The following is an 18501-nucleotide window of genomic DNA, read 5'->3' as shown; positions in this document are numbered from 1 at the left end:
ATTTCCATATTCATTTGGGTTGCATTACATTGAAATACTGAGCCATAACATTAAAATCTGCTAATCCACTCAACAACTTTTTTAAGGCTCACACTCTGCTTTAGCTAGCAAATATTCTGTGCATTTAAGGTGCAAACACAAACTGATATATCTGTAATTCTGTGGGATAGTATCTTACTGCAATAACTAATTTTAATAGAGGCAACAGAGCTGCTCACAGAGGAAGGAGGTAAACAGCAAGAGGTACTACCACTTGATTCAGCAGAAGAAAGCTGAAGACATAGATGATTCATACAGACCACTGTCTTACCAAGGGTCAGATAACGTTGTTCCTTTCTCACTCCAAGTGACCGCTCACAGAAGTGGCTCTGCTTTTGTGCATTTTGTGAACATCTTTTGTGCAAGTAACTATCAAAATCCCAATGTCTCCTCTTTCAGATATTAGAAAGCAGTATAATTAAAGGGTCATACTCTTGTACCTCTGTTTCCAACATGTTCAACACTACCATCTACAGCAAGCAAGCCAATTAAACAAATGGGATTGTTTGTGGAAGCAGGGAGAATAGATAAGTAGGAATATAAAACTGTGGGCCTTGTTAAGGTAATATCCACTACAGATAAAGGCAACAGGATGGAGTCCATCTTTTCTAATGGTGAAGGTTTTGCTGTATTAGTATGCACATCTTTTATGTCACATCTCTGTATTTGTACTCCTCCTTATTTCCCTCCTCTTTAAAGATCTGTTCACTCAGAAATTGTCACCCATAAAGCTACAGTATTGCTGCTATGTTTTACCTAACAATATTGCTTACAAAATATTCTCATGACACAAATCATTCCCCACATAAACATTAAGAAAAAACTCAGTGTGTAACAGAGTAGTTACAGAAAGCAACAACAGAAATTGAGTCAAATTACACACTAACATTCTGATTTTAAATGACTAGTATTTTACAATATTGTTATTGATAGTGCAGCAAGCATGAGGACACAGCTTTAATATGATCATTATTTTAAGTCCATACCTTCCTTTTCAGGACCTCAAATATTATGGATGAGATTGTAAACATAAAAAGGAGTCCATTTATTTTATATATGTAGTTTTATATATCTGAAGGCCTATGACAACATTTGTTGACAAAATAGCCTAGCAGAAGAATTATTTTTCCACAGTTCAATCAAGAATAGCTTATAAAAATGACTGTGCAAATAAGTGTTACAGTACAGGTGGTCTGAACTATCCATAACAGAAATTCCATTAGCTACAATTTTTTCAGACCTGACAATTACACTTTCAATTTGAAGTGGCATCTGAATAATGGCAAGCAATTCTCAGTGATAGAAACAGTCTACTTAATCTTCAACAGGAAACAGAATCCATCCTCTTCGCACAAGTAAGACATGAATTTACAGAGGAATCCTATTTTGTATAACATTGCAGGAACAGGCCATAGGATCTGCTGTATAGGAGATTTTGGTTTACAAGAGTGCTCTCAATACATGGCTACAGTATATCTTCTTTTTTTCTTTTTCCTTTTACCCAGTGGCTTATATGCACCTCTCAGACAGATGCAGGAAATATTGCACCATCTAAAATTAACTCCCAAATAATGCATGGGGAGTCAAGGAGGAGAACACAACGTTAAGACAAGAGAGTCAGTAATAATTTATCATGTTACAGATGTTATTTCTGAAATCAGTATGTAGTATCAGGCAGAAACACTGAGTCCAGGGATTTCTGGATCAAAATATCAGATGTTCTAACTAGGAAGATAAGTAGGATTTTCTGTTTTTCAACTGGGAATGCTGTATTGATTAGATTTTAAGTGACTTTTCACTTTTTTTTCTAAATAAATAAAACAATTTATATATATATATAAAATATTTTAATTAGAGATATATCCAAGAACTGAGTCTGCTAGATCACTTCTTTCCTGGTATTGTTTTGGTCATCAGCTCTGCTGCTGATTCTGCTGAGCCTAGAGAGACCTTGTCCAGCTTAAACACTCAAGTTTTAAGAAATATACAAAGAAATAACATAAGCATACTTTACCTATCAGTTTTTCAGAAGTTCAGCAATAAGAAATAACCAGGCTACACACACAAAGAAACAAGCAGGCTCCTCATTTTTTAGTTTTTTGCATCCAGTCTGTACTAGAAAATGAGGCTTGAGTACAATAGGGTGTTATTATCATGCAAGCAAAAAAGCCTACTTTCTCCCCATCATAGTCTGCAGATGTAGAAAGATTATCTTCACATGTGCTGGTAAACCTGTCATCAAGGTGATGGAACAGGTTAACAGGAGACGTGACACTTCAGAGGGCACTGACAAAACTAATGCGAATGGACAGGGCAGAAACCAGCTAGTGAACAAATCTTTTCATAGCAGACAGAGAGAACGAGAAAGAAAATATTACTAAACTACTCCCTGGAGAGTAAAAGACAGGGCACCTGGAGAGATGGATGTAGTGTGCAAGGCAGATGAACGTCCCTGAGACATTTGTCGCTAGCTGGACTGTGAGACACTGACATTAATGAGGGTGGCATTTGGAAGATAAAAGCTGTATCTCTGAAGCAGACAATACAATTTCCAGGCACCATACATAGGGACTGGAAAAAAAGCATCACAGTTGATACTGATATTCATGGGAGAATATGGACCAGGAATAAATGGCTTTTGTCTGCAGGGTTGGTGGGGATTGTGGGTTGCTTTTCCTCTCAGCCTAGTCAATTCCCATCACATTCCTTTAGTGAAGTACTATTCATCAGTCATCCACTTACACCTGCCTTGCCAAAAGTCAGTATTTTATTGACAAGTGCTTTTCAGGTATCTGACCGCTAGAAGACAGCTCTGTCAATAGTGTGTGGGGATTTACAGGGAGGAAGGCACTTGCCTGGTATTATTTCCTCTTGAAAGCAAGGAGGGATCTGGGAGACACCCTGAGCACTGGCTGTCGGGACACAGGCATGTGGAGGGAGCAAGATCTGCCTGCACCTTACAGGTGTGTCAAAAGTACCACTGTCCTATACCAATGACATCAACTGTGCCTGAGAGCAACTCCTGCCGTGACCCTCAGGATAGGAAGTATTATTAACTAATCACTCCCTGCTTTCATGTCTTAGTATCAACTGTGTTGCGCAGCCGTTTTGACTCCAATGCTCACGGATGTCTTGGGACTCTCCCCAGAAAGAGAGGATGCTGTCATTCTAGGATAAAGTGAGACAAACACAAACATACCAAAACAGCCTTCCTGATCCCCAGATTAATCCTGCCAAGATCCTATCAGAGATCCCATCACTGTTGCCCCATACACTCATATATTGCTTCTCTGGTCAGTTTTGGTTTTGTTTTTGTTTTTGTTTTTTTTTTTCCCTCAGAATATAAAGCAGCTTCTTTGCCTCTAAAAGAAATCCAGTCAACAGCAACAGTAAATACATTGGTGTGCTGGTCCACCTGCCTACTTTTTCCTTCAGGAAACTAACGCAGGAAGCCAAACCGCACGTCCAGAGCGGGTTGCAGGCGAGGTCTGAGCAGCAGTGACCCGAAACACTGAGGGCGCCTGTGACATAATGTTTGCGGGTGTCGCCGGGCTCCCCGGCAGCGCACAGCGACCGCCGTGACGCAGGGGGGCCGGGCGCTGTTCGCTATGTTGGCTCGGCTGCCCCCGCTCCCCGTCCGCTTTCCACCGGGACCTCTCCAAGGTGCTGCACTGACAGAGCTAACGGGAAGCGCCAGTCCCGGGCCGGCGACGGGCCGCTCGGAGCAGCCCGGAGCGGAGCGGGGCACCTCGAAGTCAGCCTTGTCCCAGCCCGTCTGCAAGCCTTTGTCGGCTCTCCCCGCAGAGCTTGCACTGGCCTTTCGCGGCTCGAAACAGGCAGCATCTCCGACACAGGGGGAAGAAAACACACTTAAAAAAAAAAAAAAAAAAGAAAGAAAAAACAAACAAAACCCACTTGGACTAATCATGCACTGAAGAAAGTTTTAGGAGCGCATCCAGGAGTGAAAAGTAAAATGGGAACCAAAACTAACCCGATATGTGATAAGGACAAACTCTTTCTGCTTCCTCTTTAATGCTGCATGTAGGGAGCACAGCTCCACACGTGAAGGTGCTCATGTCCCTGCTGCAGAGTACCGAACATATCCCGGTTGTCCTTCAATAGCGTCTCTCTCTCCTCTTCGATTTAAAAATTGAAAGAGAAAGGGAAAGTTGTAGAAGAAAGCTGACTGAATCCCTCCTTTGATCACAAACAAGCCCAGCAAGATGGATTGTGGGAAGAGGAGCTGTATTCCTAAACAACGACCGGTGTCATAGTAGTTAAAATGGAACAGAAAAGCCTCTCACAAAGTCAATTCTTATGCAGATGAGGGGACAAAAGAGCTTTTCTTTCTCTTTGCGGTCTTAGTGAATTTCTAATTTGCTCAAAGAAGCCCTAGAGGAATGAGGAAGAAATGGCAGGAATATTGGGATTGCTAGTGGTAACAAATATTAGCGTGCTCTGGATTGTCTACTAGAAATACACAAAAAATGAGGGAACTCGACGACATTGTATCAGCTGTGTTATTTCTCTTGACCTTCGGCTTTGCTCATCCAGGCTGAACAAATTTCCTGGAAAGAACATCACCCCTGCTCTCTACCAGACACATAACTTTGGTCTCTCTAAGTCACACAAAGGGACTCCTCCAAAAGAAGGACACTCACAGAAGTTTAAACAACAACCAGAAACACGTAGGGTTAAACAATCAACTAGGAAATATGCTGTCCTGTTGAACAGAGAGCAGTTTCCCTAGCATTGAGAACTTGCCAATATATATCATATCAATAAAAAGAAGCTCTTCGAAAGCTTGCATAGTAATTGAGATTGGAGATCTTTTTTGACACGGGTTGGCATTTCCTCTTATCAATCTGACAGAGCCAAGTCAGGAAATTGCTGGTAATATTCATCTGGGGAGCACTTTCATTAAACGTAATTCATTCGACTTTCACAATAAATTGAGTGACATCCTTACAGCAGAACCTTTTTATCCTTGATGAAGTGCTTGCCAGCCTTCGGTTTTCCACTTTATTGTCACATTCCTTAAAACAGGATCGTCAACATGTCAATCTGCTGCATGAAAAAAAAAAAAAAAATGCTAAAGCTGTATTTACAAAGAGCCCAGGAGCTGGTTTAATGCTGACTTACAAGAAGAGCGAGCTGGGTGTTAAACTATCTGATAAATCACAGCATAACTTCATCCAAACCCAATCGGGAGAATAGAAGCCAATCCTAGGGAGGGAAGGATGGCTCACACATTCATTTTCTCCAAGTGCTGGCTATTCCGAGCAATTGGTTTCTTAACCTGCCTCACTGCACTTTCCAAGACGGCTGGGAAATTGACTTTTTGTTAATTAAAATGGCGGTTTAGAGATGCAGGGAAATATTAAAGAGCTTAAAATGGGTACCTCTAGATGCCGACTTGGAAGATTGGGCTAGTCAAAGAGAGGCAGAGATATTGGATTATATTCAGGTGCCTCCCCAAAAGACGAAATCTGTTCCAGACTGCTTTCTCCAGCGATATAAGAAATTAAAGTAGTGTGTACTAAGCACCAGGAAAAAGAACTCTTAGTGCGGGGAAGCCCCTTCTTAAACTCCTAGAGCAGGTCCCTGGTGGTTAGGAAGGAAGGAAACCCGGAAAAGAATTCACCATCTCCACTTAACAGGAAACAAAAAAGAAACTAGAGGGCAGAAAAGTTTGTTTTGCCTACAGCACCTCCAAGCCCGTTGCCATCCCCGTGCCTTGCCTTCCGAAAGAGTAATCACCTACACCACCGCGAAGCCTCTCAAACTCCTCCAGAAAAAGGGAGCGGAATCCTTTCGCAAGGCTACCTAAACCCTCCCGCACAGAAAGCCACTTCACCCCCTCCGCGCCAAGCGCTCTCTTCTCCCTCCCCCGCCCTTCCTCCCCCCCCCCCCGCCGACGTCAATTTGAAAACGGCAAGAAATCGCTTATCTGGGGGAAAAAAAAGCAGTACCCGACTACTTTCAGCACAAAATGCCTCTGAGAAACTACCGGGGGTACCGATTATGGTAGGATAATGCCTTCTTCCTCTTTTGTTTTTTTGTTTTTTCTTTTATGTTCGCTGCCTACAGAGGGGTTTTGTTCCTCCCAAGACAAAGTAGGACACAAGCAGCAACTATCTTTAAAAAGAAAGAAGAAGATATAAATCAACTTATCTTCTCCGGCACGTGATACCTCCTCTCGTTCCCCATAGCTTTCATTAACTGGGGTGAAATCACCGCAAACAGTGCGACATGGAGCGAAATTAAATGTACACAAAGTCTTGAGCACTACCCCCCCCCCCCGCCCCCGTTCCTCCCCCTCGGCAAATACCGTGCCAAGTGTGCCACCTCTGAGGACAATTTTAAACCTCTCTTATTCACAACATTTTGCAGGAAAGCTCCGCTCGGCTGTCAGAAGGCCTCCAAACTACAGGGACGGTGTGGAACAGACCTTAAATTCCCAGCCCGGCGCTGAAGGAGGGTGTCGAGCTGGAACCGGACCCTCGCCAAAGCCCTGGCCCATCAGAGCAAGGCTCCGGTCGGGAGCCCTCTGTTCTCCTGCTCGGGTAAAGCGCCTCGCAGAGCAGCTTCCCCCGCGGAAAAACCTGCTCGTACCCCTCGTCGGGGGGAGGAAAATCACCCCTCCATTTGCTCTTGCTGTCCATAAGTTCTACAAGGAGTTAAACTGCTCTGCCAGCCGGCTCTGGTGTATATCCTATTTTACAAATTCACCGGCAAAGAAACACTTTGCTGGGAAAAGACGACAAGGCGGGGAGACTCAGGGGGGGAGGGATCCTTACCCTAGCAACACTAAACGCAAAACTCCGACCGGTTTTAGTCCCGTACTTGCCACTTCGGGGAAGGAGTACCTAGGGAAAGGAGCCGAAGTCTCTTCAAGCCGGTGTGATCTCAGGAAACCAGTGCGGGAAATTCCCCCCTAGAGCACGGGAAAGCAAAACCTGGGGACATGCTGGGGCATCCGGCATCCGGAAGGCACGCTGCCACCCGGCGCCCTGGCTTGGCCGGGGGAGGGGGGGGGGGGAGCAGGATCAGGCTGGGGCCGGTGAGCGGCAGGACGGGGCGAGCTCCGGTAGCCGCCGGGAGTTGCCGGCCCCCTGCCCGCCGGCCGCCTTCCACGCTAAGGTGGGTCCCCTTAACAGCCGTGACGGAAACGACCTGCCTTCTCCTCTGGGGCCATGCTTGGCTTGTTCTAGTGAGAAATAACTAGTTAGGAACCTTGCCGTCTTCGCCAGCAATCCGCGGGGTTTGTAGTCGCTTCTATAGCGTGTCTCTTCCACTCAGAAAAAGCGGAAAAAATGAAAAAAAAAAAAAAAAAAAAAAGGAAGAAATGGAAAAAAGCAGCCTGGCGTTTTATTGTCCTGTGGTGTCAGACTGGAAATCCACTGGCAATTAGCAGGAATTAAACGAGGAAATTTCCACTAAGGGAACGGTGTAAAACCCCGTTGTCTTTAATAGAGCTCAAACCTAAAAGTCTACGATCTCCGGGCGGCTTTTTCTTTCTTAATATTTACTTGCTTCCTTAATGACGATTTTGACCTTGGCACAGCCCTGTTCGTTAAGAAAACATTACCCATTAGAATAAGACTAAGATGCTTTTGAAAGAACAGCAGTGAAGTGGAGTGTCGTGGTAAGGGAGACCGAGCGTAGCTGCCTGAACACTTTCTGCAGCTCTCCAAATGTCTAGAAAGAAAATAACTGCAAGCATTTAAAGGTTAACTCCTAATTCTACCAAATAAGTACTAAGTTATCCGTTTAGGCCAAAGGAAATGCACTTCCACTGCAAATCAAACGCAACATTTTCAATACACTGCACAGCTCGAAACAAGGAGAAAATACACATCTCTCAAAGGCCAACTACTGTTTCTTATCAGTGAACATAATAGGACGAACCATCTCTACCCCAGCAACATTCCTTCTCTTTCTGGCCGTGACCTCTATAAATTTGTGGCAACAAGGCTGGATGGCATATGGCTCTATTAAAAAGGGGAAGAAGAGAAGGATCACTCTCTCCCCCCACCCCCACGCCCCCAATTTAATTAGGAAGAGGTTTAACGGTGGGAAAAATAAATAAATAAAATAAATTAAAAAGAAAAGAGAGTAATGTTTTGCTTGGTGAAGAGAAAATTACAAGCCAGCGAGTGTCTGGAAATGAGTAACTGAACACCACCCAGCTCAGGCAGAGTGGAAACAGGCTGTTGTCCCTCTCCCCTATAATACTAGCCCCTCTCAGAAAGGATTAGTTTAACCAACTCGATGGGAAGCTGGTTGCGCTACCATTTCATTTGTCCCTCCTCACAGGCTGGGTACTGAAAATGTAATTCCTAATTGAAAACGCTCTGGTCCACACAGAGTGGCTCATGCACAGGGGCTGGCAGCCCAGAGTGCTGTGCCGTGCTGGTTTGTGGCACTGTGTTAAAGCTTTAATCCAAGTTTCATGCTTTGATACTAATAAACTGTTTATTTACAGGCGATGGCCTAATGCAAACTTTCAAAGTCACTCCCGAAATACAGAGAACAGGGAGAGGCTGACACAAACGTGGAAGTATCGACTCAGAAAGGAGAAGTGGGTTAGACAGAGGAAATCCTTTGGATCTGCCCCCGAGTGTTTTGGCAGAAGACACAGTCCAGCCGAAGAGCGCATCCCTTCCCCCTAGCTTGTCTTTTATTCCTTATTTTGTCTCTTTTTCATCATATTTCGCATCGTTTCGAGGGAAACTGAAAGATCATCTCCCCATTCTGCAATGCCAAGCCCTCGGAAAACAACACAACCAGGAAAAAAAAAAAAAAAAAAGACATTCAGGTAATGAAGTCTGTAACTAAACGGTAATTGAATCAGCATAATTTGCACACTGAATGGTTTTCAAATGCTCCCAGTTTACAATTAAAGGAGAATTAATGCGCTTGTTGTTCAGACTGCAGCGCATTAGAATAAATCCAGCACTGTTGTTGTAATGAGTCGAGAGCAGTTTAACTGCCAGCAAACACATTTAAAATTTAACACGACGTATCGATCTCGCTCCGGCTTTTGATAGATTATTTGCCTCGCACTTTTTTCCCTGCTCCCCCCCCCCCCCCCCCACTCTCCAGCTCAATCCCCCCCCCCCCCCAGCCCCCTGCTATAAAATCCGCGGGGAGGAGAGGCGCCCGCGGCTGAGGTGGCACAGCCCGCCGAGGGGCCCCCAGCGGGACACACTTCGGGAGGGACGGGACGGGCGCCGACTCGGGGCTGCGCTGCCGCGCTGGACGCCGCGCGGGCGCGGAAAAAGCGATCGTCACCTCCGCCTGCACACCCCCCCCCCTCCGTCCCGTCCCGTTCCGGGCCCGCTCGGGATTGGCTGCCCTGCACTCCGCCGCGCCGCACTGCCCCGCAGTGCCCCCACGTGGCGTGGCAGCGCCAACGCAGGCAGTGACGGGAGGCCGAGAAGCCGGACCGGAGCAGCCGCCTACCCCGGTACGGCTCCAGGGTGCTTCTCTAGGCAGCGCCCCCAGAAAAGGGGCTTTTCCGACCCCCGCCGCCACGGGGGCGAGCTCCCCGGCAAGATATCGCCTAAGTAACGCATGGCAGGCGAGAGAAGGCGCGCCTGCAAAGAAGCAGCCCTCCTTGGTTTTGTTACTTGCGATCGTAGAGGGAACGAAGTGTGTGTTAAAGGAGATAACGCCTCTGTTTACTCGTGTTCCCCCGGTAATCTTAAAGGATATTTGCTGCTAAAGTCAATGACACTTCAGGCGGAGTACACTAAGCTGTGCCCGTCGCTCTGCACCGCGCGCTAGTGCCGAGCCGCCCGCAGTGGCACATGAAAGGCGGGCTCCATCCGAAGATGCTGCCACCCTCAGAAGGGAGCAGAGGGCAAGAAGTTGCTTCCAGCCTTCAGCCTGGGCGGGCCCCCCTGCAGGGACCGGGGGACCCAGCCCGGGAGGAGGCACAGGGAAACCCGGCCCGGATGGTGCGCCCCTTCCCGGCGGAGAAGTTACGGGTGCTGCCTCCTCCGTGCTCCGCCGAGAGATGCGGCCGAGCCCCGCGCCTCCCTGCCCCGGTCCCTGTCCCGGCACGACCCCGGGAGGACGGGCAGGGCTGGCTGCGGGGCGGCCGCAGTTGCCGTGAGTTTGCTGTTTCTCGGCCAGGCTGGTGCCCTCCTCCCCGTCGAGGTCCCCCCGCCCCGGCCCGTGCGAGGGGCCGGGGACACTCACCAGGTAAAGGGTGGGCTGCAGCAGAAGGACCGCGTACCAGTACACAGGCTGCATCCTCGCCGCTCAAACTTCCCCCGCGCTGCCGTCGCTGCCTCTTTGTTCCTTCCAGAACATAGATCCACCTGACATCCACTTTACAGAACAAGCAGAGCTCTCACCAGCCTAGACAAAAATGAAATTATAGACCCCATGACCACAAGACAAGGTTAGGCTTGAGACAAGGGGGGAAGAGAGGTGTGTAGGGAAGGGGGGGCGGGAGAGAAGGAGGAGATGGGGTGTGTGGATGGGGGTGGGGGAAACAAAAAACGATTAAAATCTAGTTAATCCAGCGTCATAGCAAAGTGATCGCACGGTCCAGGCTGGCTGCAGAGAGCCTGTAGGCAGCGTTCCCCGGCGCTCAGTCCTTTTACCGGGCTGGAGAGCCCTGCGGTGTGGGATGGGACGGCCCGGGGATGCCACCACCAGCCCTGCCTGCCCTGCCCTGCCCTGCCCTGCCCTCTTGCGTGCCCCAGGCGGGGACAGGGCTTCGGCCGCCCTCCTGTTGGCAACGAAGCCCTGGCAGCGTGCTGGAGAGCGTAGCTGCGCCAGAGAGGGGGAGAAGGGGCAGGAGACGCTGGGATCGGGGCTGCGGATACTCCCGGTCACTTACACCCGAGGCGAAGCGCTTCGCCTCCGGGACGCCAGAGAGGGCTCTGCCTATCCCCACAAGTGCCCACCTCCTTCAGCCCCTCTTAAGCCGCACCTCGCCCAGGGCCGGGACCGAACTCCGGGGAGCCCCGACGGGTGCGGACCCCCACCCCCGGCCCCAGCCCCCCTCCGCGCCTCGCGGACAGCCCCGCAGCCGCGGGGGGGGCGCGGCGGGGATACGTACGGCATGGGGGGTCCGACGGCGGCCGGGGCTCCGCGGGGCGCTCCATGGGTGAGCCTAGAGGGGCTGAGCTCCGCGGCGCAGCCGGCCGCCCCTGCGCATCTCCTCGCCGTGCTCCGCACCGAGGTGTCCCGCGGCCGCTGTGCATCCGGCGCAGGCACTGTCAGGGCGGCGGGGCTGCTGGCAGGTTCTCCCCCCCTCTCGCCTCCCCTTCTCTGCACACGGCCGCGCTCCGGCTCCGCCAAGCAGGACACTTACGGGAGGAGGGAGCTGCCAGGGCTGCCCGCTCCGCTTCGGCGGGGGGCGCGGGCGGGAGCGGCGGCACCGGCGCTCCGGGGCGTCCAGGACGATTTGTCTCTATTAAAAATGACTTATTGGCGAGGGAGCGACGAGCGCCTGCTATTTAACTTCGGATGAAATCTATCTGCAAAGACCTTGGCCGATCATCTTAAAATAAAGCGCTGGAGCCGAGCACTGTCCGAGCCTCACTGCTTGGGGAGAGAGAAAGAGCAGCGGAGGGGGGAGAAAAGGGGGAGCTTGCCTGGCGAGGGGGGAAGGGAGGAGGGAGAAAGGGGAGTTTAGCGGCGTCCCATCCTCTCCTGTGAACGGGGTGATGAATTAGAGCCCTCCCCGGGTGGCGCGAGCTGTCTTGTGCTGCCCGCGCTGCCTGCCCTTCCCGCTCCGCCTGCCTTGCCCGGGCTGCTTGTCCTGCCCGTGCTGCTGCCTTCCTCTGCCGGGGTGCCGGCGCTGCCCGCGCTGCCGCCAGGGGCACAGCCCCTTTCCCTCTCCGCCAGCGGGCGGGAGGCGGCGGTTTGCCCAGCGCCTGGAAGGAGCCTGGGAGAGCGGCTCTTCCCTCTCTCCTTCCTTTCATTCTAGGTTTTTTTCCACCTCCCTCGGGGGTGTCCCGTGCAAAGACAGTGCTGCTCAGCCCGGCACCGAGGCGGCGGGATCTTGGAGCAGAGCTATGTGTCGGTTGCGGGAGCCAAGCTCTGGGATTAAACGGCTGCTTCTTCCCCGCAAGCAGGAACCTGTAGCTGGACAGTCCCTCTGAGCGAAGCTTGAACGCTCATCCCTGCCCTGTGCTGCGGCTAATCCCGCCAGCTGTCACGCAAAGTAAAAGGTCTCATCGACCTTGTTTTCCTTCTTTACAAGGAGTCCTGTGAGGGTTCTCCTGCCCGATTCCATCCCCCAAACCCTATCTTACCAGTGTGACACTGGGACAGGGCGAAGGGGAGGATGCCAACAGCACAGGGTACCCTTACCAGATGCCCAGCCTCGATAGCAAAGCCCAGATTTATCACCTCCCACAGGGGAACCAAGAGCAAGCCAGCATGCTGTACAGAGAGGGGAAAGTGAGGACTTCAGTTGTCCTGCCAAATCCTTGCTTCCCTCGGAGCACGTCCTGGTAATTAATATCTGCAATCAGTCTTCAGTAAAGCTGTAAACCACTGTTTTAATTTGACGGTTTGAGGTTGGAACACTGTAATAGAAGGGGAGTGGGGAAAGGGGGGGGGGGGGGGGGGTAATGAGTAAGTGCCCTTTGAAAGAGCTACACCAGAGCCTCCATCACCGCCATTTCTGTTCCAAACACCTGGAAGATGGACACCTCCATATGTCTCCAGCACCATCACTCTACTAGACAGGTGGAATGCTCACGTCACAACTTTGAAGTGTGCAGCCTGAGAGGAATCATATTGTCATCCTGCCCCTCCAGACAGCCTCTGCATTACAGTGCAGGCTGAAGATGCCTAGGGACTTCTTGTATCACATGGGTAACAGAGAAGAAATTACAGCTGACTTTTCCCTTTCAACTACCTCCTTCCTATCTGTTCCACTCATGCTTCCCCATAAGTGAGAGTGCACATGTCCACAGTTAGTAATCAATCTAGACAGAGTTAGATAGACTGATAACTAGATAGGTAGATAGGTAGGTAGATGATAGATAGATAGATAGATACATAGATAGATAGATGATAGATGATGTTGTCTTTGCATAGGAAAAAAAAAATAATGCCATAAACTGCAGAGAGTGTACTGCTGATCTTTGCAATAAGATGCTGTTGAGATGGAGCATGGTTACTCTTACCTTAGGTATGAGATTGCCAGGTTAATATATGGAGCAGAAAAAGCAAATGCAAAGTCCCCCAAATTTCAGTGGGTCATGTTCTTGAGGAAGATATTTTTTAAGAAGGAATAATTGAACTCTACTTTCTGTGTAATTTGACTCAGCTTCTCCAAGGTCTGATCACTAATGCCTTCATATTGGAGGTGATAAGGAAGTAGTCCTCGGAGAAGAATTATTCCTCCAGCTGGTAAAATAGGAGAAGGTTCTCCCATTCTTTTTCATCCAGATCCTTACATGCCATTTAGAGGAGCCTCTAGCTCCACTGGAATCACAAGCATGGTTCCTTTTTACTTTAGCCCACTAAAATTTCATTCCCCTGTAAATTCAGCAAAGTCTTTTACAAACAGCCCAGCGTGCGTGATATCTACTTGTGTTGTGAGCAGGCTCTTGAGGCAGAGTTCTTCAGGACAGATGAACCTGCTTTCTGTCAGGTTGTGGCTGATCCAGGGTCCCATTTGCTTCACTGAGGGCATCTTTGCTCTTCAGCTGACCTCCTTAGCCGAAGGCCACTGGGACAAACTCTTCAGCTACAGCAGAATCAAAGTTTCCTTCGGAAATGCTGTTTGGACTGCTCCTTCCCTCCATTATCACTCCAGAAAAAAAGCAGGCTCCAAAGTATTCCAGCTGTGAGCATGTGATTTTTTTCAAAGATGCAATGCTTATGAAAATCTGACATTTAGGATTTTTGGACACAGCCTTTTGACTTTTATCTGATTCTGTAATATTGGTACAACAGCTTTAGTGGAATATTTGATTTTTTAAAGTGAATTTTAATTTCAACCATTTGGATACTCTTTGGAAACTTAACAATAAGGTCTCTAGCAAGGTAGTGTCAGAAAGGTAGTGTCATTAGTAAGCCTGGAATCACAAATTCCAGGCTTACTAATGGCCTTTTAAAAAGACCAATTAGACTTTAAAATGCAATTGTTCTATTTTTAAAGCTTTGAAATACATCCTAACCTTTAGTCATCTTCCCTGTTACTGCAAAGATAGCTTCCTGGCTTGCAGAACTGAAAGGGTCACAAGCAGAAAATCCAAAGACAATGGCAAGTGATTAATAATTGCTACAGATTCCAACAGAATATGGGCACATGGTTTAATTGCTTGAGGCACTAGAAGAAAATACAATGCTGCAATGATAAATATCAAATTACTATGCTAAACCTATGGTACAATGTAGCTAACCTGCTTAAACATGGACAATTATGTGAGAAATAAAAATAGTAAACAGAACTAAATCTTATGCAGTACTATTTTTGCAGTCCATGTTTCTTATTTTTGGAAATACTGCTTGGAAAAACGAAAGAAGGCAAAGGTGGGCCAGAGAAAGATGAAATCTTTAAAATGTGAAGAGGGGAAGGGATAAGAAGAGAAGGTCTGATGATTGAAAGGTTGGCAATATGAAGAACATTTCATTAAGATTATTTACATGAGTGATACGAGGCATCTGGCCTGCACACTGTACAGTCCATACGCAGTACACATGCAACTCCAGTATCTCATCTATATGCATGTTGAAGTACTGTTGAATTCAACTGGAGTTGCATATGCACTACAATGACAGATTATGGTTTCCACAGCTTTTCTATATTTGTATTATACAATGTGCAGGCCAGATGCTTCATATCACTCATGTAAATAATCTTACTGAAATGTTCTTCATATTGCCAACCATTCATTCATCAGACCTTCTCTTCTTATCCCTTCCCCTCTTCACATTTTAAATAGATTTCTTTTGTTTCAAGGAAATCTTTATGCTTGAACAGTGTATTTTTATGCTTAGTAAAAATATTACAAAGAGATTCCCTTGTCACATTTTATTTCCATTCTTTCAAGGTCATAATATGACTGTATGTACCATTCATATTTCTAAATATAAAAAATATTTCTGCAAGACTTTTATTTTTATTACATTGATTTCTGCCTACTTGCAGTCAAAGACATACCACAAAGTGGTGTTGCTCTGTATTCCATGTGGAAAAATACAGGAATACTCCAACCACTTGAAGAGAAATGCCTTGAATTCATGGTGTTTGCTATTCCTCCTGTCGCTATGTCATGAGCACTTACAATGCTGGAGTGAGATGTGACATTCAGCATCAAAAAGGGCTAAAGGGTAATGCACAAACAGCAGTGTCTGGATCACTCAGTGCTCCTGTGATACAAATATGAACAAGCCTACCGGCTCCACTAGAGTTACTCCAGGTAACACTCAGTGGGCATATATAGACTCAGGAGTTTTCCCAAAATACTTGAGATGAGTGAGACATAAATTACTGTCCATTTACAGCCAGTTTCATCTTCAGGATTTTTTCATTAATAATGCCTTGAAACCCAAGAGGGGAGAAAATCTCAAGATCATTAATAGAATAAGGAAAAAATTTTCTAATCCTCTTTGCATAGGGAGCTTCTTTTCTAACATGATGTGTATAACAGATTTGTATTTTCATTCCACGTATTTTTCATGCATTAGATCATGACAATTTTCTACAGTGGCAATGCATGAAATAGAAGAGCTTTAATAATACCCATAAGAAAAGAAAGAAAGGAAAAAAGAACTTAAAGTAATGGAAGGAGTCTGTACTGAGTCTGTACATTGTCCACAAAATACCACAACTTGGGTGAGTTTTCTGAAGACATAATTAGATTTCAAAAATAGTGTAGGACTAAGTGAATTTTTTAATTAAAATCCAATTATTGGAATACTTCATGATGGCCACTCTAGGGATTATTAGCTGACAGCAACACTTGTTGAAATAATAACACTTGATAACAAAAGTTTTATTAAAATTTCTATTCATATGTGTATGGTTTTTAATTGCAAAATAACACAATGTATATAATGTCAACTGGGAAGGCTTTACACAAGAGCTAAAATATGAGAGTTAAATTGTTTTGAAGTAGGTATTGATGTGGGAGAAGGTCTGCAAGGCCAGTTATCTTTTCTTTCTGTTTAATGGCAAGGAAGAAAGCAGGAAAGTCCCCACAGGCTTTTTGACTGCCTGCCCAGCCAGAGGAAGGAGGGATGCTTACAGCTCAAGGCACCGTCAAAGCTTTTGGGCTCCTGGGGGCACATTGCTCTTCAAGGTTTGGGTCAGAAAGCTGCACAAACCCTGAGCATTCAGGGAGAAGGCCACTCCATGGAGAATGAGGAACAGTGTCAAAACTTGTCCCTGAAAGCCTGCCCGAGTAAGCCATCCTAGCTCTATATCACATGCGCCAAAATGACATCATGTAGCTGCACCTTCTAAAGCAGCATAGTCAGCTGTTCTCTGTTCACTATATTGCAAGTCAGGATAAACTTCCTGACATAACATTGCTGCCACTGAAGGGAGATCTCCTAGTGTCTTTCCCTCTACCATTTTCAGAGCAAGGCTGACAGGCAGTGGCGCTGGGTCTTCTGCTGCACAGTCACCCATTCATGGGGAGCCAGGCTGGGGCTAGAGCTTTTATGCAGTGTGATAAAGAGCCTCAGAGCTCTGCTGACATCAGGAAGGGAAGTACAGGTGGTGAATGACTGGAATTTCTGTTGTCCTGAAGAAGGCTTATTCTCCTTTAAGAAAGCAGCTGATAAAAGGATAAATTATGTTGGTTAGAACAGCCTGAAAGCTGAGCTCAGACACTGAACTCTTTATGCCAAATACTGTTGCCACTGGCTGTAGCTAAGCAGAAATGGGCTCCTGGTCAAGTCCCCAGTGTGATATGTGGAGCTCTGCACCCTTTCAGATGCTTCTACTTCATGGCAGGTTTGTAAACTACCTACCACACTGATTTTGCTAGGAGCTCAGTAAGCAGCAGAACCTGAGTGTGTGGGATATCTTATTTTTCATAATGACACAACTTAGTATCATTTTTCCTACAAGGCAACATGAAACAACTTGGAAACAACTCTGCCTTTTGTTACTTAGACCCATAAATTTGAGCCTTCCTCCAAACAAAGTGGAGCTGAGCCTTTGTAGAAATCTTATCTGGATACCTCCTTCAATGACAAGAATTTTTAGAAACAGGTCTTGTCTAAGTCTCTCATCTAGTAAATGATTTCATGTGCCAAGGTGTTAAGGCCAGCATGGAATATCTTTAAAATCATTTAAAGCTCTTTGCATTTCAGGGTCAGGATTTCACACTGCAACTACAGTAATTAGAGCTAAAAAGGCCCTAAAAGAGTTTGTGTTTGTTGTTGTTGTTGTTTGGGTTTTTTTAAGTACGATCTAGAGGGGATTCTCTTAGTCATAAGTGTAAAGGACAATCTTCAGTCAGACATCAACCCACTCAAATGTACAGCATCTTTCTACTTTTCTCAAGCATGAACGAGCTTCAATATTTTCAGTATTTAGAGGATAAGAAAGAAATGTGAGAATATGGGAAGGAGCTATGTACTTTGTAAAACCATGCAAAAATGTGTCAAATTTCACCTGTACTAGCAACACAATAATTACCTGGTTTTGCTCACCGAAGTCTACATTTGGTATTAAAACAAAGTGAGACATTTTGGACCAGAGTACTGTGAGACCTTTGTTAGAAATGGACAAATCTTGGAAGAATTTTCACCTTTGATGAAAACCTGAAATAGGTTTTCATCTTTGCTTTACAAGGGAAGAGAAAGCTTCAGACAGCATATCAAAGATATTACAGAGGAAATGAAATACCTACTTTTGCATGCAGTTGCTGCTAAGGTATAAATACTTGGCTACAAAAAGAGAGACAGCTGCCAAGATCACCAGTATTAACGAATACATGTTGAAAAACAAAAGGATGTTGTTTTGTCTGGTCTAGTACTTTGCTGTACTGTTGTAATAGCTATACTGCGCACAGATATATTTCCATTTTACTCTTGAGAAAACTTTACTAAATACTGATGGGAAGTGAAGCCCAAAAAATCAGAAGAAAGAGAAATAGCCAATTCCAGTGGTTTACATCATTTAATGTAAAGATTCATGCTTTCTCTGGCAAAGATTGGGGGGGAGGGCTTAATTACACTGCATTATTACAATCTTCCAGTGCCACCTTGTGGCTTAGCATAATACTGCAAAAGACATCCAAGATTAAACTTTACATTCTTCAAGCGTACACAGGCAATTATGCGTGCAGCAGTCCGTAAAGTTAAGATAACAAACTGAGAGCAGGAAGAGAGTTTTTCATCTTATATAGTGAACAACCTTCTGCCCCTGCCACAACAACATGCCAGCTTTTGCTGGTACAGAGTTGCACCCCTCACACCTGATGCTGATATTTGGGTGTTACTCAAAGCAGGATGCAGAAA

At 46.5% G+C, this 18501-nt stretch overlaps 1 protein-coding gene across 3 annotated transcripts in view; it reads right to left on the bottom strand.

The window, feature by feature from the left end:
* NXPH1 (neurexophilin 1) overlaps positions 1–11987 on the bottom strand; it is a 146285-nt gene extending 134298 nt beyond the window's left edge. The window contains exons 1-2 of one of the 3 annotated variants that reach the window (XM_061344705.1): positions 11120–11987; positions 10249–10410 (exon numbers count right to left, since the gene is read on the bottom strand). In XM_061344705.1, coding sequence (XP_061200689.1) covers positions 10249–10302 — 54 coding nt within the window. In that variant the 5' untranslated portion in view covers positions 10303–10410; positions 11120–11987. Of the gene's footprint in view, positions 1–10248; positions 10411–10658; positions 10759–11119 lie in introns of those variants that run through there. The other 2 variants (XM_061344706.1, XM_061344707.1) reach the window with 2 other exon arrangements.
* Between the last annotated feature and the right edge of the window lie 6514 nt (positions 11988–18501).

This window comes from Neopsephotus bourkii, unplaced genomic scaffold, assembly GCF_033783945.1.
Source record: "Neopsephotus bourkii isolate Nb327-2 ecotype Australia unplaced genomic scaffold, CSIRO-AGI_Nbou_v1 NB_233, whole genome shotgun sequence".
Classification (NCBI taxonomy): Eukaryota; Metazoa; Chordata; class Aves; order Psittaciformes; family Psittacidae; genus Neopsephotus; species Neopsephotus bourkii.
This window is presented reverse-complemented; position numbering and strand designations above follow the sequence as displayed.